The 24978-nt window shown below is 40.3% G+C and overlaps 1 protein-coding gene across 1 annotated transcript in view; it reads right to left on the reverse strand.

The window, feature by feature from the left end:
- Positions 1-24978, reverse strand: part of EYA4 (EYA transcriptional coactivator and phosphatase 4) — a 231314-nt gene that overhangs the window by 65534 nt on the left and 140802 nt on the right. The window contains exons 3-5 of the mRNA XM_029911051.1: positions 16699-16823; positions 15464-15532; positions 3754-3852 (exon numbers count right to left, since the gene is read on the reverse strand). Coding sequence (XP_029766911.1) covers positions 3754-3852; positions 15464-15532; positions 16699-16823 — 293 coding nt within the window. The remainder of the gene's footprint in view (positions 1-3753; positions 3853-15463; positions 15533-16698; positions 16824-24978) is intronic.

Here is a 24978-nt window from a genome sequence, read left to right on the forward strand (position 1 = left end):
GCACTGAATGAGGCAGGGATCCAGTGGGAAAAAATAGTATGTGATCTTCTAATGAAAGTTTGTACCGTAATGCATATGCACAAGGGAGACAAACTGAGATTGTGCAGGCAAACTTAATTCTCCATTTCCTAACTTTTGAATGCTTGATTTTGTAACCGTAATAATGTTCTTCAAACCCAGTTTTTTGTGTGTATAATAAATATTTACTGAAAAGGGATGAAGATGGAAAGCCTAGAAGTTGCTTGCTACTCCATTAAAATTGTTAATAATTCTCAAATTCACCTAACTTTCTAAGCAACTTAAACACAAAACTGTATGCTGAACTAACACGGCAGTCAAGGCAAATTTGTCAAAGCAAGCAAATTCAGAGTTAAACTTTCTCAGAGTCCTGCAGCCCCATGTACAGTACATTGATATTTCACAATATAGTCCTCTACAGTATCACTGAGTTTCCTGGATTTTATAAAATATTAAATACCAAAACCAATTTTTTACATATACACCATCCTATTGTAGTAGAACTGGTACACAAAATGATTTGTCTACTTAGTTAAGCCATGCCGGGGAGAGAAATATTTTCTCAGTGGTAACTTCATAGAGCATTGGGGAATCCTCAGAGAGATTACATGGTACGTATTGTAATACCAAAGGCTGAATTAAGGGGTCTGTGAGAGTTTAACTCTAAATTTACTAGAACTGAGCGGCTTTTCTTTCACCATTAACATTAGTTTATTGAGTCTGAGATGTGACATTTCCTATTTATTTTAATATGTGGCCTTTATGCTATTTAACCTTTACTTGGCTCTAATGTAGCATATATAAGTTTGCAATTATATTATGAGATCAAAAAATTAATGACTGAAGTCAAGTTCACAGGTACTTCTTATTGTAAAATAGTTCTGAAAAGTAACTAGCATGCATGCTTGCTGGCAAGTTTCGTCCCAGTGTGATTTCAAAGAGTCAAAATATTAACCTTTGAAAATGAGGATTTATTATAGAATCATCTATACAATCTCAACTGTCATTACACTATAAACCCAATCCTGCCCTGGTATATACCACCGAGCAGTCTGTCTGTTCATCACTTCCAGTTTTCAATAAGGTCACTAAGCAGTGGTGGATACACTACATTCTGCAGGGCTTGTTCAGCCTCCTCCTCAGCTCCAATGCACTGCCTATTGTCTACTGTCTGTAAGTCAGGAAAATAGGATGTAACACAGTTGAATACCCCAAGCAAAGACAGTACACAATGGTGGAGACTCAGACTGGTCTCAGCACTGGGAGTTCATCAGTCACTTCACTCTGGCCTCAGTTCAGGAAAGCTTTTAAACACATGCTTAAGTCCATCCTTACTCAACAAAGCATTTAACAGCACACATAAGTTTAAGCATTGATTAAGTCCCTTTAATGGGGCTTAAGTGTATGTTTAAGTGCTGAATCAGGGTTCCCAAGAGTAGGATATACTCCTCACTGTGGTCTGATGTCATCTACTTATATCTATTCATGTAAATTTAACAAATTAGATGGTTTCAACTCACGGACCTGAGCATTTTATCAATCCACAGAATTTTTTCCCATTCCTCTTCACCCTCCCACACATATCCCCTTGCTGGAGCTGGCTGTCTCTGGCTGCCAAGTCTGCATCCATAGGGAACCTTTGCTCCAGAAGAGGGGATGCCTCATGATGGATTTAATTGTTTTAAAAACTATAGGGTAACACTGACATTATGACCTTCTCAGGTGGTGGGGTGTTCAGAATGGCTGGTACTTGTCCTAGGAACATCTTGCTGCTTTAACAACAATTAGATCCACTGTATTCACCTTCCCCTTAAGCCAGGATCCCCCATGACTGCAAATTTGGCAGCCTGGTTTGACCAGCTTTGTGGCATAGATGCTAAACAAAAAAAAACATATGGAAAAAAGTATCTCTCTGATTGTTTCAGCTGGTATATTTGGAAAGTTACCTGCAGCTGCCATAAAAAAACAAAACAAAACACATGCACACATCCTGAAATAGTGGCAAGGTAGCACCTCAGATAAAATAGCTACAATTCAAACTAAAACATAATAAAACAACACATTAAAAGCTCTGCTTTCACTCCCCCCCGCCCCAATAAGCAGCTATGTGCACATACTACTCCCTCATTATTGGCCCCACACCTCTAGCTGGTGACTGACGAAGTCTGTACCATGGTCAGAGGGGCTGCATTTCTTCCCTCCTGATAGTGCTTTCCCCTCAATCATTTTGTATCTGACTCTGTGACCCAAGATGGGGAAGTAGACTCATGTTTTACTTTAATACATAGGCACTAAGTAAGTGGTCTGATTTTCAAAAATGCAGAACACCCTTCACCCTCTTGAAGTTCATGGCAGCTGCTGGGTGCTCAACACTCGAAAATCAGGCCCTTATTTAGGTGCCTAAATATGGATTTAGTAATATAACTCTAACCATCCCTTCCTGAAATTCTTGCCCAAAACTTTTCAATACACAGAGTAAAGCCCAGATTTCTTAAATATACAGTATGGGTCAACAAAGGTACACTACCAATACAAAATCACAATTATTTCTGCTGGTGGTAAATTTTTCAACTAATTGCTTTTTTTTGTCTAAAAAAATTCTGATTTGGCAAAACCAAAACTGTCCATGAAACAGAGTCCATTTTGACAAATCTCTAAAAAAAGGTTGAAAAAAGTTTTTAAGTTGTCTAAATGGTATGTTTTAACCTCTTTTAGACAAAAAAAATTCAGTTTTCCTGAGTGAAATGACTTTTTGTTTCAAAATTTAAGCTAATTAGAAAAGACAAGGCTAAAAAAAGAAAAACTAAACATTTTGGAATTATTTAACAAAAAGTTTCAGCTGACCTGAACCTTCATATTGTATCCAAATATATTTTGGAAACAGCCCTGGGGACATATTACATTCAGTAACAAAGTTAACTTATTCTCAGCCTGCTGTAAGCACCATGATAACTCAGACATAATGGGCCTGATCCAAAGCCTACTGAAGTCAATGGGGAGTTTTCGTTGACTTCTACTGGCTTCTGTGTGCTTTGGATTAGGCCCAAAGATGTTTATAGGTACATTATTATTCTCTTCTCTGCATTAATATGACCAAGATCCAATGTTGTGTTATAATGCAAGCAATATGTACTTTCTTGTACTTCAGTAACCTTTAATACTTTTCAGGCAGCTACTTACAATAATGTTTTGTGTTTTTTTTCAAAAGCCAACTGGGAAGATAAGATTATTTATATTGAATCAAACAGATACTTTAAATTTAGACCCATGGATAAGATAGTTTAGGGCAGCCTCATCAGCTAATGTGCACTATTGGCGTGAAGTTTAGGATTACTAAAGCAATACAAAACCCCCCTGATACTTAAAGCAATACAGCCTTCAGATTTACATTTTATAAATTCTAATTGCTACTACTAATACAATCTAATTTATCTCACTCCTGCTGATATTATATGAGCCTACAAACTAAAAAATGCTACAGTATGTGACCATTGTTAAATATTCTTGCACACAAGAATAGTTGTAGTAAATATGTTTCTTAAGAACACAGCTGATGAGAACTGCAAGTTAAGGTGTTTTCAAAAAAGGTATTATTACTTTTTGGTATTAAAGCCTAATTTATAACTTTCACAAAGTTTAAGAGGTGTCCTCCATGCACTGACATGTTCATTAGTGAAAGTTACCAATGCTACATTAGTGTGTATCTCATAACATGTGATCTTATTATGGCTTTACCTGACCCAGTAAAAGTGTCAAGCGATCCATCTCCAGTTGTGGTGGTGGTGGTTGTTTCACTGCTGTTCATGGGCTCTGTTTTGACTGCAAGAAGAGACACTACACATAGAAGAATAAGTAGACATGAGATTTTATTTCTAAATTTACATCAGAGACCTCATGCCAGTGTCACGAGTGGCAGTCCAGCTAGAACAGACATGCGATTGAAAAGTTTAGAATTTTATGAGAACAGTCTACTACTGCACTTTCTGAAATGGCCACACATGCATCTATTTATGTCTCTATTTGAAAGACTGCTATAATTATCTGGATTAATATCAATCTAAATCTAACTGATTCTAGCAATTCCCCAAAACTAGTGGACAGGAAGGAGAGGAGAGTATATAGCACATAAAAAATAGTTATGCTTGAGAACCAATACAATATGTTTTTGTTCTCTTCCAGCAGCATATTGCTTTCACAGTGCAAGCTTTCTGCCACCCCCAAACCAGTGTGTTTTTCTACCTCAAAGCTAACCCACACTGAAATTGGTGACTTATTCTCCCCAAAGGAAAAAAGAAAAGAAAAGAACTATAGGCAGTGCACAAATGATAGCCATGAAAATTCAGCTTCTAATTAATGTACTAAGAAATAATTATACAACATAGACTTCCGCTTTTATTAGAGGCTAAGCTGCACTAGGAAAATAAAAAATTATAGCTGCACCACAATTACATTCAGAACACTCGTACTGTTAGGTAGATGTGCATATTTACAGCATATATTAGTTGCCAGTGGATAAATACTGGGGGCCTGATTTTCATTTACGTGAAGGCTCTTTTACACAGCCAGAACAGCATAAAGGGGCTAAGTACAAATGAGAATCAGGCCTTGTATGTTTTACTAGACATGTGGTATATCATGCATTTTAATTCTACGAACAAAAAAGTCTGGAATTTTCAAAGAAGATTAAAGGCTTACACTGGGAAATTTACCAGCAGAACAATAGCGTTATAATTATACCATGTATTGTTCGGCTGATCAATTTTGCCATATTTACAAGTCCTAAGTGAATTGGGGAGTTAACTCTCTTAAGCCTAAGTGAATTGGGGAGTTAACTCTCTTAAGCCTGGTCTACACTGGGGGGGGGGGGCGGGAATCGATCTAAGATACGCAACTTCAGCTACAAGAATAGCGTAGCTGAAGTTGATGTATCTTAGATCAACTTAGAATCACTTACTTCACGTTCTCGTGGCGTGGGATCGAGGGCTGCCGCTCCCCCATCGACTTTGCTTATGCCTCTCGTCAAGCTGGAGTTCAGCAGTCGACAGGAGAGTGATCGGGGATCGATTTATCGCGTCTACACTACACGCAATAAATTGATCCCCGATAGATCGATCGCTACCCGCCGATCCAGCGGGTAGTGTAGACGTACCCTTAGGCCCCTTTCAAAATCTCAGCCAAATTCTTTGGTGGTTTTTACCTGAACAAGCTATGAGGTCTATTATAGCTATTTGAAATTACACACACCTGCCTTTGTCCCCCATCCATAATGGATCTTTCATAGGCAAATGGGTGAGTTGGGTGATTGATACTTAACAGTAACACTACAGACAATACATGACCGCACATGAAATATGGGTGGAATTTGGGACATTGTGTATATATGCAAATTTCAAACAAGGACTGTGGAAATTAACTTTTTGATTATTTATGGGAATTATGTAAATCTTAATATGTAAAATGTGAATTTTACAGGATGCCAACAAATGGGCAGCCTGAACAAATGCAGTGTGGCTTCACAGTGTAGGATGGGAGAGATAGGTCAAAATAGTTTACTCCTATCAATGGTCCTCCTATTCTCCACTGCACGCTCCTGGAAAACAGGGTCATGGAGATTGCTCTGCACATGTCAAGGTTAGGGATATCAATTTAAGTGCCCAAAAGAAAGAATTACTTCTTCAGAAGGCCACTGAAATTGTTCCACAGCACCAGAAAAAAAAAAATCAACAGCAGCAACGTATTTTTAAACCAAATCCTATGTTTCACCACATCTCTGTCCTAAGATAATTTCCAAGAGATGGAGGGTTAAAATATAAATGTGGAAATGGACTGACTTTTCTTTGCACTGATAATAAATAGCTTTTGCAATGAGAAAGCAGTTGGAACAAAAAGAGATGTATGCCAAAATTTGGGGAATGTGTTTTTATACTAAATACAATACACATGAGAAATTAAGGAAAGCTTTTCTCCATAAGACAAAGATTGTCCTGCATTGCTGCTAATGAAACCTAGGGCTATCTGCTGCATAAATGACAGTTGTGCTGTCAAAGGGAACACTTTTTACTGACTTGATTGTGAAGAGGCTCAGGCCTTGCACCTCTGTCTCTACATATATCAGAAAGTATGCAGCTTGCTAATTTGGTCTTCTTTGCAGTCTCTGTTCCCTTTATGACTGCCACAATCTCCTCTTCTCCATCACAGTAGTCTATGACTACCTCAAAATCTTTAATGTATTTATTCTCACAACACCCCTGCAAAGTAGGGAAGTGCTATTAACCCAGCTCTACAGATGGAAAACTGAGGCACAGAGATCCTAAGTTCTTTGCCAAGGTCATACACAGACTCTCTAGTGGAGCAGGGAATTCAACCCACGTCTCCCAAGTCCTAGGTTAATGCCCTAGCCAATGGACTATCATTCTTCTCTTGTAGCTAGATTGATAGATATTCAGAAAAGCACTTTAGTATGTGCTTAATTGCTTTACTGAATTGGGGCCTAAATACTGAGTTGAAAAGTATTGTACTGAACTATCCCTATCTCCAATCATTGTGATGTGCAGCACACTTTCCTGGGCACAGATATTCACCAAGTTTTCCTCTCCTTGTCAAACAATCACTCTCCCCCAACTCTCAAATTAATTTAATTTGATAGAAAACACCGAGTTAGAATTACATTTTGTCAACAATACATATGGAAAATATCTTTTGAGATATCCTTGATTTTAAACAGCTCTAGTCTATTACATTCAGATTTTATCAGAGTAAGGAAGTCATTTGCATGGCTAGACTTTTGGAATACTGCCCTTATTTTTCATGTTGCACATAATTAAACCATGAAAAAACAGCATTAAACTAACCAAAAACCAGTTTAACTTTAAAAGAAAAAAAAAGCAATAAAATTTAAAGTTGAGATCAAAATATAAGCTCACACCATTTAAACACACACTGTTTTGCCTACGTTTTGTAGCACATATAACACAGTGTGTGGCATTACGTAATGTGCTGACACTGCTACAATATCTATCCTAGTAAGGGGAGCAGGGTGACTTAAAAATTTGAATTACAGTGTGTAGCCCAAAGAAATTGTGTCGAGCACCAAATGGTCCGAGGTCAGCCACGACCAGTTGGGACGTAGATGGTCAAGGAAAAAGCAGGGGGTTGGATCCTGGGCAGTGGCTGGGGCACCGTCCTTGGGCACATCCTCAAAATGCCCATTTCTGGCTGTCCTGGTCTCTGGAGGGGCCAGGCTGGGCCGAAGAGCAGGAAGATGAAGGGTAGCATTGCTTAAACCCCTTGTTATTCTCCTTCTCTCTGTAGGAGTTGGACTTGGGGACACCCCATGATCTTGATGGAGGCAGAGAAAGCGGAGGCCGGAATGGCTTTCTAGCCTGTTGAGGAGTGTGCAGGCCCAAGGACCGGAGGGTGGCACGGGAGACATTAAGACTGTGAAGCCGTGCATTGGTCTGAGAAGAGCCCTGCTCCCTCAAACGGGAGATCCTGCAGGGCAGTCTGCATCTCTTGGGTCAGCCCGGAGGACTGTAACCAGGAGCTGCGCCTCATGACCACCGCAGAGGAGACCACCCTGGCCACCGAGTCTGTAACGTCTCAGGCCATCTGAAGGGCGCTTCTCGCCACCGCTTTGCCCTCATCCACTAATGGCAAACTCCTGGGCTTGGTCCTGTGGAAGGCCCTGCTTGAACTTGCTGATGGAGTCCCATAGGTTGAAGTTGTACCTGCCTAGCAGGGCCTGATGATTAGACACCCAAAACTGCTGCTGGCTGTTGAATAAATTTTTCTGCCATATAAGTCCAGTCCCTTGGTGTCTTTATTTTTGGGTTTGCCAGTAGCCTGGCCTTGCCTGTCCCTTTCGTTGATGACAGACACTACCAGAGACCCTGCAGGAAGGTGGGTGTACAGATATTCAAATCCCTTTGCTGGGACATAACATTTATTTTCCGCTTTCTTGGAGGCAGGCGGAATGGAGGAGCGGGTCTGACACACAGACTCGGCAATTTTAAGGACCCCTGGGTGGACGGGCAATGCGACCCAGGCTGGGGTGGAGGAGAGTATGACATTGAAGAGGTCGTCGGACTACTCCTCTAGCTCCTCGACCTCAAAGTTCAGGTTAGCAGCCACCCTTTAGAGCAGGGCCTGGTGCTCCTTGAAATCATTGGGGGGGGGACTACTCGCTTGCGAGGGGCCTGCCACCGCCTCGTCTGGGGATGACGAAGATGACTGTACCGCAGGGGGAAGGGCAGCTTCCCCTTGCTTGTCTGGGGATGGCTCTTTGGGTGTCGGGGCCCACTGCAACGCTCCTGTGTCGGACTCAGCAGCGTGCTCCGATGCTGGTGCTGGCTGGGCTGGAGGGAGTTTGTCCGATGCGACCTGAGAGGAGTACAGGACAGGCATGATGGGTACACCTTATAGGCTCCAGTACTGCCACTGGGTGGGCCACTGCCCCTGCTGCCATGCTGACAGGGCCGTCTCGCACGTTGTCGGTGATTTGGCTCTCCTAGGTGAGGGGCTGAACTCTCCCTCCAGCTCGGACCACTGTAGATGCCGGAGTCTGTCATCTGACCCTTGTCAGCAAACAGTAAGGAAAGGGCGAGGAACGGTGCCTGCATGACCAGGAACAATCCCGCACTGAGGGGGATTGATGCTGTTGTGGGGGGGACTGCCTAGGCGATGGGGATCTGTACTGTGGTGATCTCTGGTCGGAGGCCCGGCGGTACTGCAGGTACAAGGATAGGCGTCATGACTCGGGTGTCCTGTGCTTCGTAGGTGGCGACCTTGGTGTTAGAGACCTGAGTCTTCTACCCAGAGACTGAGGCTGTGGTGCCGGGATACTAGGCCGTGGTGATGGGGATCGACACCTGCAGTTCGGGGACGCTCCGTTGCTCTAGTGGGAGGTCCCATAACCGGCTTGCCCTTAGAGGTCTGGGCCTTAACGTGGTCCATCGACTGGTTTGACCTCTGTGATGCTGGCTGGCCTACTTGGTCCTTGGCTGCCGGGGCCACCTCAGGCACAGGAGGCCCTACTAGGGGCCAGGATCCCCTGCCGCTCCTGGGAGTCAGATGCCTGGCTGGACTGGGGGTCTGACCACAGCGGTACCCCTGTGTAGCTCCAGGGCAGGCATGTAGCTTAACACAGGTACTTTGCCCAACTCCCCCCTGTCCTGCGGTGCTGACAGGCCCTTGGGCTTCAGCTGCTTCTTAGGCCCCGGCGAGGGGAAACGGTGCTGAGCAGGTTCCGGTGCCAGCGTTGCACTGCGCGCCAACGCCAAAGTGCTAGGCGTGGAGTCCGATCGGAAGGGGTCCAAGGCAGGATGAAGCGCAGCCTCCAGGAGGATGGCCCTCAAGCAGATATCCCGCTCCTTTTGAGTTCAAGGACGAAAGTTTTTGCAGATCCTGCACTTGTCTTTTCAGTGTGATTCCCCCAAACACTTCAAACAGCTATCATGGGGGTCAATAATGGGCATCGGCTGGGTACATGATGAACATGGCTTGAAGCCTGGGGAACAGGGCATGCCCCGCTCTGTGGCGAAGTCCCAGCTGGGACTCTAACTACTAAAACTATTATCTAATACTTAACTTAATGGTCAAACTAAATACCTAAGAACTGACTATAAAGGAGATAGAACAATGGGCTGAAAGAACCGCTAACGCTCTTGAAATGCAAGACAAGGCGCTCCGACCAACTATCATGGGCGGTAAGAAGAAACTTGGAGGGTGTAGCGTCGTTAGCGCCTGATATACTGATGCATGAGCGCAGCACTCAAGGGGGTGACACAGCTGACCCTATGGATCCACTAAGGCAAAAGTCTTCAACAACTGTGCACATGGGTACATACACACCTAAAATGGAATCGACATGACTAAGCACACTCCAAGAAGAACTAATGAGCTGCAAAGTTTCATTTTTTAACAACTAAGCTATATTTTAAGGACTGAGAATGCAAAATGGTATAATCAGATGGGCTGCAGATTCTACTACTGTTCTCCTCCCCTATACAGTAGAACTTCAGAGTTACAAATTGACTGGTCAACCACCCACCTCATTTGGAACTGGAAGCATGTAAGTAGGGAGCGGAGAGGGAAAAAAAGAAATTACTACATAGTACAGTTCTGTGTTGAACGTAAACTACTAAAATAAATAAAGGGAAAGTTTAAAAAAGATGTCAATGTAAGGAAATTGTTTCTGTGCTTGTTTCATTTAAAGTAAGATGGTTAAAAGGCAGCATTTTTCTTCTGCATAGTAAAGCTGTATTAAGTCAATGTTCAGTTGTAAACTTTTGAAAGAACAATCATACATTTTGTTCAGAGTTATGAACAACCTCCATTCCCGAGGTGTTTGTAACTCTGAGGTTCTACTGCACTTGAAAGCGACCACAGATCAGGGAAAGGAGGGGCCAACGAGAACAGGTGAGTATGGATCCTTTAAAGGGTCAGTTCAGAGAGATGTCCAAGACAGTTAATCAGATGTCTGATGCTCTCCTTTCACTTAACATCCAAGCCCTAGGACTTTCCTAGAAATCCTTAAATTGCTGTGGGGGATCCCAGTGATAATGGAGAGAAGTAGCTGACAGGCAGTGAGGATGTCACTCAAAGACCAATGGAAGACGACAGGATACACAAAGTATCTCCCGAAACCAGCAGCAGGGGGTTTGAAAAAATTCAGGATAGCCAAGCAGCCTTTCCAGTTAGGGTGGGATGCTATACACTGACTGCAATGGGAGAAGCAGCCTGTGACGCCAGTGCAATACATCTCACTACAGAGGCCAGGAGCAACCAAGGAAGGGTACATGCTGGGCTGGGTTATCATTAGCTGGGACCTGATCGAGTGCTAACTGGGCTGGCAGAGAAAGACAGTTACAGAACATTTGAGGTTGATGGGAGTGAGAAAAACACATGAAGGGAACAGACCAAGAGCAGCCATGCACATCCGATGTCATAACTCAATAGGTGTGGCAAATACACTATCACACACAGTTTGCCAAGCAAATACTATGCAACCACAGATGCAGCGAGGCAGTGAGAACACCACATAGAGAGGCCCCACCAACAAGACACAAAGATCTAAAAGGCATAGGACTAGTGATCCAACTGCCCTCTGAGAGAGTGGGATTCAAAGGAGAACCCTATGTACTAGGCTGAGCACCTCCCAGGATAGCATGTACCTGCCCACTGGATTTCCCCCTTGCTGCTTAGTTAGGAATTAAGCTGTATGTGGCAATGTACTTTTTCCTTCACCTGTACCTACTAAAATAACAGATTAGAATAGAGGAGATATTCTAGCCCCCATAGTAAGCCATTTATTCTGGCACAGCACTTCCTTTGTGGAATGCATATAAGATATTTTTGTAATACCTTAAAGTGGCTGACTTGCATATACAAAGTCATTTCAAACTTCTTTTTTTTAAAAGTCAACTTTCTGAAACCTTATTAACTTTGGTCCCAAACTGCAAAGTTAAGCATGTGTGTCATATTCTGCAAGATGGGGCCTTTCAGAATAATAGATTATGGTTGGAATTTGTGTGTGTACTAAGAACAATTCTACACATTATCTTGAGATATTTCAATTATACAATACAAAAATGGGTTTCATTACTTAAAATGGATAACATATGGGACCGTGTTTTCAGTGGGCCTCAACACTGACCTCCAAAACTGTGCATGCAGGATTTTGCATTTCCAAACCCTATATCTGCAAAGAACTTCGAGTGACCAAAGCATGAAAATCCAACTTCATAGAAAGGGTTTGAAAATTTGGCTCAGGCAAACTTCCAAAATCAGCCTCTAAGGGTATGTCTTCATTACAGAGTTAAATCAGATGATCACAGGGACGCCACTTGTCCGGTTTTATACAGGACGGTCTTCTTTTTGAGAGATTTGTCCCCTGTCTGGTAGTGGGACAAAAACAGAAGTGGTTTTCTGCATTATTGGACAGGAGTTACCATTTTGAACAGCATATTGCTCCACCCCTGCCGGCATGACCGCACGTGCAGCTGGTGCGGGATGGGTGCTCTTGAAAACGGAATGCACCATGCATACAAGATCAACCATTTTGGTCATCTGATCCCACTGAGGGGTACCAAAAGAAACTGCACAGTCTGCTCAAGAAACTCCCTGAAGCAGTACAGGAACAAATCTACACAGATACAACCCTAATGCCCCAACCAGGGGTATTCTATCTGATACCCAAGATCTATAAACCTGGGAATCCTGGACACCCCATCATCTCAGGCATTGGCACCCTGACAGCAGGACTGTCTATGTGGACTCTCTGCTCAGGCCATACACTACCAGCACTCCCAGCTATCTTCGAGACACCACTGACTTCCTGAGGAAACTACAATCCATTGGTGATCTTCCAGAAAACACCATCCTAGCCACTATGGATGTTGAAGCTCTCTACTCCAACATTCCACACAAAGATGGACTACAAGCCGTCAGGAACAGTATCCCCAATAATATCATGGCAGACCTGGTGGCTGAGCTTTGTGACTTTGTCCTCACCCACAACTATTTCAGATATGGGGATGATTTATACCTTCAAGTCAGCAGCACTGCTATGGGTACCCGCACGGCCCCACAGTATGCCAACATTTTTATGGCTGACTTAGAACAACGCTTCCTCAGCTCTCGTCCCCTAGTACCCCTACTCTACTTGTGCTACATTGATGACATCTTCATCATCTGGACCCATGGGAAGGAGGGCCTTGAGGAATTACACCAGGATTTCAACAATTTCCACCCCACCATCAACCTCAGCCTGGACTAGTCCAGACAAGAGATCCACTTCCTGGACACTACAGTGCAAATAAGCGATGGTCACATAAACACCATCCTATACTGGAAACCTACTGACTGTTATTCTTACCTACATACCTCCAGCTTTCATCCAGTCCACATCACACGATCCATTGTCTACAGCCAAGCCCTAAGATACAACCGCATTTGCTCCAATCCCTCAGACAGAGACAAACACCTACAGGATCTCTATCAAGTGTTCTTAAAACTACAATACCCACCTGGGGAAGTGAAGAAACAGATTGATAGAGCCAGAAAGGTACCCAGAAGTCACCTACTACAGGACAGGCACAACAAAGAACGTAACAGAATGCCACTAGCCATCACCTACAGCCCCCAACTAAAACCTCTCCAGTGCAACATCAAGGATCTACAACCTATCCTGGAGGACGATCCCTCACTCTCACAGACCTTGGGAGACAGGCCAGTCCTCGCTTACAGACAGCCCCCAAACCTGAAGCAAATACTCACCAGCAACCACACACCACACAACAGAAACACTAACCCAGGAACCAATCTCTGCAACAAACCCCGTTACCAACTCTGTCTGCATATCTATTCAAGGGACACCATCATAGGACCTAACCACATCAGCCACACCATCAGGGGCTCATTCACCTGCACATCTACCAATGTGATATATGCCATCATGTGCCAGCAATGCCCCTCTGCCATGTACATTGGCCAAACTGGACAGTCTCCACACAAAAGAATAAATGGACACAAATCAGACATCAAGAATTGTAATATTCAAAAACCAGTGGGAGAGCACTTCAATCTCCCTGGACACTCAACAACAGACTTAAAAGTGGCAATTCTTCAGCAAAAAAACCTTCAAAAACAGACTTCAACAAGAAACTGCAGAGCTGGAATTAATTTGCAAACTTGACACCATCAAAGTAGGCCTGAATAAAGACTGGGAATGGCTGGGTCACTACAAAAACTAATTTTCCCATCCTTTCTTGTCAACAGTTGGGAATGGGCCACATCCACCCTGACTGAATTGGCCTCATTAGCACTGAGCCCCCACTTGGTAAGGCAACTCCCATCTTTTCATGTGCTGTATATTTATACCTGCCTACTGTATTTTTCACTCCATGCATCTGATGAAGTGGGTTATAGCCCATGAAAGCTTATGCCCAAATAAATTTGTTAGTCTCTAAGGTGCTACAAGGACTCCTCGTTGTTTTTGCTGATACAGACTAACACGGTTGGGGCAGAGTCACTCTGGCAGGAATTGCCAGAATGTCCAGTATTCCAGGAATGTGAGAGTGGCCACCCTAGGTGATCGGCACCTGGGTCTGAGCACCTGCATTAGCCTTACTTGGGTGTGAACAGCCACACTGCAAAGACCAACACGTTCCTGTGTCCTCGCTGGTGCTGTACTCATTCAGGTATGAGGAGGATTTCTGGGGGCATATCCCATGGTGATTTGTCCTGCTGTAAGATGAGCCACTCTATGATTCTTTCACAGTGAATTATGAGAGAACTCATCTGTCCTTCTGTGCACATGGCAGGAAATGTGGGAAGGCACTGGAGAACTACCAGCACTCGAGTGATTTATACTGAGTCCTCACTGCAATGTGGATAGATTACCAACCTGAGTGAAAGCAACATCCATGATTTAGCCAATACCGCAGACAAGCCAGTTAGCCCGGGATGAAAGCATCGGGTTGAAAGACAGCTTTGTGTGTGGTCAGGTGGGGGTGTTGGGGTAACAGACGTAAGTAAGAGCCTGAGTTAACTCTGTGATAATGACATACTCTGTATTTCCACATGTAATTGTAAGTGTAAAAGCCTGTATTTTTGTTTGAGCAGAAGTACGACTAATTTGTATATAAATCTAGTTGCACGGTTTTGTGTGCACAAAATTGCAATTGCAAATTTAAGAGTCTAGGTTGATGCCCCTTTGAAAACATGTATGTGCCTCTCAACCCAATCCTGTAAACAGTTACTACCATGCATATCCACATTTAAACTAAATTTAGATTGTAACCTCTTTGAGGCAGAGACCATCATTTTCTTATGTGTTTGTATAGTATCTATCACAGTAGGGCCATGTTCTACGATTGGGCCCCTAGATGTTACCAAAATACGAAGAAAACAATAATAATGCATATGGGAGGAAAGGAATGAGTGGTAGTAACTGGTTGTAGGATCATAAAAATGTTTGTAAAGTGCCCAATACATTTACAACCTTGATTTGTGCTCAGGTAAGCATGTAATATAGTACCTAAAAATAAAAAAAAAGATAAATGGACATTCAGCGGAAAAAACATTAATCTGGCTTCAAGGGAAGCTGAGCATCCATTGCTCCCAATGATGTCAATCAGAGCTGTGGGTGCTCAGCCTCTCTGAAAACAATGCCATCAGATTATGAGGATGTATACAGTTAACCTCATTCTAGGACAATTAAAATTCTTGTTACTAGTGAAATGGCTTAACAAGTATGGTAAAATAAATGTTTGTTACTGCTTCTTTCTGGTTTTCCAGCTCTGCAAAAGGACTCTGAGAAGTAGGAAATCACATAAAAATGTTCTAAACCACAGAACAAAAGAACGAAACAAAACAGGAGAAATGTAACACAGCAGTCATGGAGCCACAAAGTCACACACATGCACTATACCATGATCTCTCATACTTGTTGCAGAAGAGGGAGTGCTGCAACTCAGCAACCAGTCTGCAGTATTTAAAACAGTCATGTTGTCTCCTGAGAATGGGAATGGTATAATGGTTCATTGTCTGAATGTCTGCTCAATATACATGAATATTCTTTAATGCCAGTAGGTGTTTTTGCCCTTTGAGCCTAGTCTTTAGCTGCATGGTATTGCTTTTGTGAATATTATTCTAGCTGGTTTATTTAAATAAAATATACACATATAATTATTAGTGCTCTTACCGGTCTAGTTTCAGCCCCTCCTTATTCTGGAATATTGGTATTTGGTTTTTAAATGTGAATAGACTGAATCTTAAAGATATCACTAGAGGGGTCTATTCCCTCCATGCTCACATGTAAATTTTTAGAGACATTAATGGAATTTTTGCATACAGAGAAGTGAATAAAACTTTATATTGTGGAAAGAAAGAACTGAATGACCAAGATTTTGGTGTAAAATGCTAAAATACAAGTGTAGTGCACACTAATGTACAACATCTAAGAACCATGGGTGAAATCCTGGCTCTGTTGAAATCAATGGCACAACACTCATTGACACAACAGGGGCCAGGATTTCACCTCGTAGTCTGATACCCTTGCTCACACTGTGCAGTGTCGCATTCAGACTACTCACCAGACCAAGGGCAGCAAAATCCATTATTAGCATAGAAAACAGAACTGTGATTGACCTAAATTTCAGCAATGTCTTTATAGAGGTACACGGAGCAGTAATCATTTAAGTAATAACTTAAGTAATAGTAGTAGTCATTAAAGAACAGGTTAGACAAATAGCTGTCAGAGATGGTCTTCGTATACTTGATCCTGCTTCAGTGCACGGGGCTGGACTAGATGATCTGACAAGGTTCCTTTCTAGGATTTCTATGGTTTGAGCAATATACAATGAAGATTTGAAAAAGACTGGTATGTTACAACCATTATTTATGTTATACTTTCAATACTTGCCGACAACTGAGTCTCTGGACCTAATGTCTTTCCTCATTCAGTTTCAAGTTGTTGAACAGAATTAAATGGAAACAACTGTACAAATTTGAAATGTTCTATTGTTCATCTTTTTTTGCTGAGGGCTGATAACTGTCTGTCTATCTATCCATCAGCCTTATGCTCATCATTAAATTGAAATGCTAAACTTAAAAAGTTTATTAAAAATAGAAAAAGGACATATAGCAACTTTCTGTGCATTGATGATGTCTTACACTTACCTCCTGTTCCATTTGTTGTGATGGACGTGCTGCTGAGATTAGATTTATCCAGTTTGGAACTACTCGGATTATCACTGCTTCCAACAAGATTATGAGGACTTGTTAGATCCTGCATTTCCATAGACCTGTTAGAAAAGGAAGCAACACAGGGACCCAATAAAATAAAATAAAACAACAACATTTAATATTTGTATTGCAATAATACCTAGAAGCGCCAATCAAGGTTTGAGCTCTCACTGTGTAAAGCACTGTACCCCCCCCAACCAAATATGATTCCATCCCTAAAGAGTTTACAATCTAAATATCAGCATTTGCACCTTAAAAAGGACAAAGATATTATTTTATTGGAAAACAAACCTGTAGCTATTCTTTATTAGCAAAAATACTGTTACCAAAGTTTGAAGTTTCCATGATGACATCAGAAATGATGTTTAACTTTATTCATTTATTATTTTTGTGAGCCACAACAATTACTTATTGAATGTTAAATACCCATAGAAAACATATTTTTTACTTTTAAATTATTACTTTTATGAAACATCAGCCACTCTTACTTGAAAGCTATACTCAAAAAAATCGAACACATGTTGACAGCGAGCAGCAAATGTATTGCAGCACACAAAGTTCAGGAATTTTTAAAAATAATATGATAACATAACTATAACTCCATTTTAGAAGTCAATTAGATATACTTAGATTAATAACCTAGGTATGTTTCTTTGAAGTCTTTGGCATCATTTTTACACCACACTTAAGAATAAGTTATTTATAATTAGATGTAGACAATAATATATTCTCTACTTTTTAAACAAGTATCACAATACAATTAACACACATAATACACCTATAAGTTAGGTACATATATATTGTCATCTTTCTTTTGAAAAGGGGGAAACTGAAACATGGAGAAGTTAAAGGAATAGGCCATAGTCACACAGCACGTCACGGCAGAGCTAAGAAAATAATCTCCAAAGCCCTCCAACTCCTCATTCTGTATTCTAACCACTAGTCATAACTGTGTGCCTAATAAATGAGAACAGAAAGATGACAGAACAAATGAATTTGTTATGTACTATAGGAAGCTTATTTAATCCAATTATTTTATGCATTTTTGTTTGGTTAAGTTTTATGTATTTTTTTCATTACGTGTTATTTCCATATAGCCTAGAAAGTCATGATTTCCAAAACATGGTATCACTGATTTAGATTTTTCATTCAAATTTAGAGCCCCACCACGACTTTTAATATCACAGCCATGTCAAGGGGATGTACACAGTTCTCCACCAGTGATAGGTCTAAGAGACATGCTGCCTCACTCACAACACAAACAGTATGCCTCCAGGTGTGCGGGGAGAGAGTCCATACTAGATTGGCAACTGCAATCCACTTTGCAATGTGTGCGCTGCTTTTCCTTGCTCGATTTGCAAATTAATTACATGGATCTTCCCCCCTACCCCTAAAACATCTTTACTGTCCACAAAGTTGCAAGGCCAGCTACAAGAGAAAAATAATTTACCATGTGTATTCTACCAAGGCCAATAGAGAGATTATTTTGCATCTCATTGGGATTCCAATTTTCCTGTTTTGAAAGGAGTGAGGATGGCTGTGAGGGAGATGGAGTATAAGGGGCAATTTAATAGGAACTCCAGTTCCTATTTAAATGGTTATTTAGGGCAGGAGGAGCAGGGGACAGGTGTGTCAATACTGTGGGCACTTTTTGTCTAGTCCCTAATGTAATCATTGAAAATTTCCCTTTGTAGCTTTCTGTCCCTCATGCTAATCTCCTGCATGCTCTGGGGAAAAATACCCGCATAATTTCTACCTCCTGCTGTTTGAACCTGTCTTGTCTCTCAAAGGGAAGCCTCATTTTGTGCTCCTAATAGTATAAATAACTTGATGAACATTCTAATTACTTCAGATACATTTGTACCAAGGTATATGGTTATATACAAGACCTGAAAGCCCTTCATTTTCCCATGTTGGGAAACATCACATCACAACTGGAACAATGTATTAAGGTCCTTCTCTGAAGCCCCTTAAAGCCAATACAGAGAATCTCATTGACTGCAATGAGTATTTGAGATGGGCCCTCTATGCACCAGAGTTCTTTCGGCAGGATGCTCTCCCCAGCAATGGTCTGGATGAGTAGTGGGAATCTTATAAGTGTAGGGAGGAGGTCACGCACCAGCATGTACAAATTTTATAACTAATATTCAATAATGCAAAGGCATAAACTGAGATTTAAACAGTCTTGACCCAGATCTCATCATCCAACTGCATATCCATTTCCATACATCTGTCAACAGAGCATTACATTTATTGTCTACGGGAAATGTGATCAGTGATGAAATAAAATGAACACAAATGATTTACTGTTCTGTCAGGTTTTGTTTAGCAGTTTTCTGTACAGTGAAGCTATGCAGCTAAAGGTTAAAGAAAGTCTGTGTTTCCATCTTGTATGTGTTTAAGAAAGCAAGAGGGTACCCAAGATAAACAACTGGTATTTCATTGCATATAGAGTTTAATTCTCCCCATGTGTTCACTAAAGCAATGTCATGATTTCCTGCTCAAAAATGACCAGCTTGGAGATACTTGATGGATACTTCCAGATTAGAAACAAATAGAAGTTGTTCCCTCTTTCTAGTCAGGGTAAAAACTCTACTCTTTTCTCTTCCACATTCACACACAATGTCTACACAAGAATACACTTCAGTAATATTCCAGAATGCAAAATAATAAACTTCCCCAAATATCATAGTTTAAAGGTTCCAAACACCTTTTACTTCTGATATGAATCAGGGTTATTTAAACAGAAAACAATTATCCTATCAGCTTTTTTGTTTACCAGAGAATATAAACGGATCATCCCTCTTTTATACAAGGGACGGTTGTGATTCCACATATTTATGTCATCTATTTTATAGAAGAGTATGTTGTTCCATATTTTACTAATATGCTTTAAAAGTAGTGTGTTAAAAAGATCAATGCATGAATAGGAATTATGTTTGGATGAAAAAAAGAAGTACTCTAGTTTGGAGCCACTGTGCTTGTGGAGTCCCAATAAGGTTTGAAATTATTTCATAAAACCATTTACATATATTTGGATTTATCCACAATGGCTTTGCCCCCAATGAACAAGCAAGCAGCACTTTTAAATACTTCCAAGGTACGGTACCTTAAATTTAGATTTTACTTCTTGTGTGATGGATTTTAATTCACCTTTCTCAAGATATCCTGCTCACCGTTAACCTAAAAAAATCTCAGCTAAGGTACAAGAAACCTAATGCATATTAGGTAATGAAAACAGGTAAGTGGTTCTAAACAAATTTTCTAAAAAAAGATGAAATTATTCCAACATCTTGATTAATTTTTTTTTATCAAATTAAATGCTTTGTAGATTTCTGCATTGACTTCAGCAGGAGCAGGGTTGGGCTCAATATGTTTTTCTTGCACTAACAGAAAAAGATGAGTGAAGTCTGAAGTACAAATTAGTGCTTCTAAACATACATGGTTGTTTACTATAGCCTGCTTTCTAGTGGATAAAGTGTTCATTATAGGCAGAGTGATGTCTATTGTTAAAGATGCCTAACATTTTTCATAATAAACACTTATTTTCAATTGCTTATAACTTTGCCACACTTTTAACCATTTGAGCTGACATTTTCCATGCTTGGACTCTGCCTGAATTTTTTTTGTACCAGCCCAGAAAAAATGGATTAGCTGTTTTCAGAGAATAAGTGTGAGGAATGAATAGATAGTTTTACTATTATAACTTTTCTGCCCGACACCCCTCCCCCCCCCGTTTTTTTTTTTTTTTTTTAAAAAGAGTATTAGCATCTCCATAGTTTGGACCAGAAACTTGAAATATAGGAAGGGGTTAGAGGCATCTTTTGCTGCCCCATAAAAACCCCAGGTTTGGCTAGCTCTAAGCCTATGAAAATTGGCATTTGCATATGCTCAGCAGAGGTTTTTAGAGGCTTGTTGCTAAAATCTCTAAACATTGCATCTGCACTGAGCATGCTCCCAGTCCACAGCTCTAGATGGAACCCAGCAGCAGCAGCAGCCTTTAGAAAGAACTATGATTCCTAATCTTAGCTCTTCCACCATTCTGTGCACTTCACAACCCTTACAATGAGCAAGTACTCATGCTCCTAACTTAAGATGCAAGCAATTACCATTCCTCCCATTTTACAGTTAGGGTAACTGAGAGGTTGCACAAGGTCACTTCAAGCAGAGCTGGGAATAGAACTCTGTCACTAGTATGGCAGACCCAAGACTCATCCAGAGATGGCAGCCTTTGCAAAACAAATGAATGTGACAAAACTATGTCTGTGACTATGTCGCCTGTACCCACTAGACCACACTCCCTTCTGAAGCCAGCATTAGAAATTTCTGTTACTACAGTTTGCTTTTTTAAAAACCAAGGCAATTAAATTTAAAGGACGAGAATGTTGCAAAATTGAACACCAAAAAGCTAGGAAATGCCAGCATTAAGGATGATCATGAAATTTTAATTTGGTCCTCTTGTGCACGTACAATATGGCACAGGTTTAATTATGTGACCAAACACTATGCTATAGGACTCATGCCTCATTCAGTGCACAGGCTATTCTCTTACGGTTTTAAAGCAGTGGCACAGGGTTGTATTCCTGACTCTGCCACAGACCTTCTATATGATTTTAAGCAAAACTATCAAAACATATATCCACAAGGAGGCCAAAATAATACTGTATGGGAACCCTTACCTGTAGCATTTCTTAACTTCTGAATGCTTCACTTTGCAATGGTAGAAATTATTTAAATACAGGGGTTTTCTGCATTTAATATATTATAAATAGTAAGTTCAAACCTTCTTTGGCATATCCTTTTGTTAAAATTCCCATTTTTTCCTCTCTCGGTACAACTGTAAGTTCATTCTTGCCACTTTTTTCTACAGCAAAAACAAACATCCATTTGCAAATTTTTAAATGAGCTAAAAATAGAATAATTCAGACAGAAGGAATACATATATTAGCCATTTTAGAAAAGTGTTACCTATGTAAATTGACAAGTTAAATAGGGTAGAACTAGAGCAAGCTTTGGGCCCTTCTCCACTCAGGACACTCAAGTGGTGTTCATGACTTCCAGAGAACACCACATTAACCCTAATTGTGTCTTCTTTAACTTGATCATTTAAATGGCTAAAACTTTTTTAAACATACCTGTTTTGAAACAGAATACATTTTTACTGTACGTAAACCTACTTTCTATCAGCAAGTTCTGAAGCACACACAGATCAACCATGAAACTATACAGGAAAACAAAAAACAAACTACATTATTTCCTAAATATTTAGCTTTAATTTTAAAGTATTTTAAATAAAAACTTTCTCCAAACAAAATGCTCTGCAAGCCCAAACTCTATACCAGGTAACACTGGTAGCAATTCCAAAGTTAAGTGAACTTAAAGAAGGACTCTGTTTCACACTTAAATAATTTACTTTATTCTCTAAATTTGTCACAATAACTCCTTAGAAGACAACTGAATTCTCTACATATTTTTTAATAAAAATCTTTACTAACTTTTGCTAAAGAAACATTTTAAAATGCTCAATTTTTAAAGTTTTTTTATGTTTCTTATATTCCTCTAGCTACAACCAGAGTTCCCTCAAATTCCAAACTTCTCTCCCACAAAAACACAATCTTATCACATTTCAGACATAGTCTGCTTTTGAACTTCTAAAATTAAACAAAGAGCTTCCCTTTATTTAAAATGATCATTTAGAGCTACACAAAGGCTAGCTGATAGAATTGCTCAGATCTGTCAACTACTTCCGTTTCCTAATGCTGCCAGCCCAGCTCTCTAACCAGAGGCTCAATTTAGATGAAAAACAGAAATAATTTTTTTTGTTTCTGTTTTTCATCAAACTTTCATTTTTTTGTCAAAATTTTCCAGCTGTTTTCTGAGTATGCTCCTGGTGAGCAAAGACAACAACTTATATCTCTTAATCTTTATTCTGAACAACCAACACACAGCCTTCACTCTGAAAAAAAACACATCAATATGCACACACACAGACGCAGATTTCAGTTCTGTAACTTCTACCTAAACGTCTAACGATCATTAACGATACAGACGACGCATTCATATAACTTTACCTAAACGTTATGGAAAAACTTATCTCACACCAAATCTCACTTACACATTTGCATACAACCCACGTACAATGTAATTTATGAAAGACACACCAGCCCTTTATGAATCAAAGCACATGAACATTCCAGGCAATAAATATGGTCTAAGTGAGGGAGGGTGGATATATGTGGACTCTGGGGGCTGGAAGGGAGAAAGTTGAAGCTGATAAAGGAAAACTGACCCACTGAGTGAAGATGGGGTATTGTGGGACTTAACATTTATTTCCTGGTTTTTATTGTTTATGCTGGTAGGATGTGCTATTTAGCAGCCTTTACTCAAAAATAAAAACGATTTTTGTGTGGGAATAAATAATAATATATATTTATTATATCATAGGTTGCCAAAAGTAGAGTAAGTTATGACGATGCGGCCTAAAAATGATACTTTAATGTATTACATTCCCAGTCATTATATTATTGCTAGAATAACAGGAACATTTGCTTTTGCAGGTGCTTTGCTTTCCTGGGTGGCTGTCTCTGATTTTTTACAAGGGTGACTTGGTACAGAATATATCAGTTAGAACAACCTATGAATAACAGGAAATGGATTTCTCTTTTGTTTTAGTATACTATTATGAGCAGCGAGTCCTAAAGATACTGATACAACTCTAGTTTAAGTCTTTAACCAATCAAGCCTCAAGCTACTGCAAAATCCAGCGAAGGAACAGTAAAACTGAGAACACTAAGTTTTCTCCATTGAAATGACTTGGGCTTTTCTCTTCCAGGCTCAGCGCAGTTTCTTCTTCTTCATCATTTCTCAAATCAAAACAGAAGGGCATAATACCAACTCAACTGCTGTTCTGTTTACTGTCATCCGGGCACTATACACCAAAAGCACACCCACTGACAGCAGAGTGTCAGTTCTGGCTGTCCGCCTGAGAGGAAAAAACAAGCAATACTGAACGCTAACAAGGGCCCAACTCTTCATTCTCCTTCAGATATTATCTCTTAAACTGTGTCAGGACTAGCACCTGGTTTGCCGTAAGAAGCACTCAAGAATTTATAGTCATGCTATGGTAATACAAATTAATAATAATAATAATAATAATTAATAATAATACATGGGAACACCGAGCACTACAATGTCAAAATTATTTAACGCTGTCAAAGAGTATACCAGTAGAGCTGGGAGAATTTTTTCTGTCAAACAGTTTATTCGCCCAAAAATGCAGTTTCAGGGAGACTGCAGCTATCCATGGATGTGTCTAATAGTTTCAGACGAATATAAAATGTAAAAAAAAAAAAAAAAAAAAAGTCAAAATAGTTGCGGAGATATTTTCTAAACAAAATATTTTGACTTTTCATTTCAAAATATTTTGTTTAGAAATTTAGCTAGATTTGTTTTAAATTTTGTTTTAAAGGGTAAAACACACCCAAAATGCAACAACAACAACAAAACAAAGAAAAATATTTTGGGTAAAAAAAAAAAAAAGTTTCATTCAACCTGAAACAATTTTTCCCCCCTCAGATTTTTTTTTCATTTCGGCCACCAAATGCACCACTGCTGGGAAGAATAGAGAATCTTGGAGGAACCGAGGCAGTAAAAGATATTAAAGATCCAGTCCCAGTCTTCGAGGTGGGCTTTTGAAGGGTAACATCACTCACTCCAAGCAGTAATTGCTGTTGTGAGGTCACCATCAGTCTAGCAATTTGTTTATATAAATCCAGAAAATAACTGCTGAGCCATTTGCAGGAACTGCTACATAAATGTCAAAGGATAGTGGTGGGATGCTTATTTGGCATTTTATTTCCATCTATTTGAATTTTTTCTACTGGATTGTGAGCCCAGGTAGCAAAGATAATGAGAACAGTCATGATGATAAGGTGACAGACACAGACACAACTAACGCCACTTTGAACTCTGGAGGAAGTCATGACTTGCAACAACTTTGCTACTCTAGTCCAGGACTCTGCTAAGCAGCAGACAAGGATCCCCTAAGGGGTAGGTTGAGCCCACCATACTCATTTTCACTTATAACCAAATCCAGATTTGAACATAGGCTTTCAAAGGGGGAAGGCTAATGGAAGGCAAGTATATTTCATGCTTCAAGGGGAGGTAAAGTTACTCTGCTCTAAAAATGATAGTGTAGGGTCATTCCCAAAGAAA

The sequence above is a fragment of the Terrapene carolina genome, unplaced genomic scaffold (genome assembly GCF_002925995.2).
Source record: "Terrapene carolina triunguis isolate 2854851 unplaced genomic scaffold, T_m_triunguis-2.0 Scaffold85, whole genome shotgun sequence".
NCBI classification, from domain to species: Eukaryota; Metazoa; Chordata; order Testudines; family Emydidae; genus Terrapene; species Terrapene triunguis.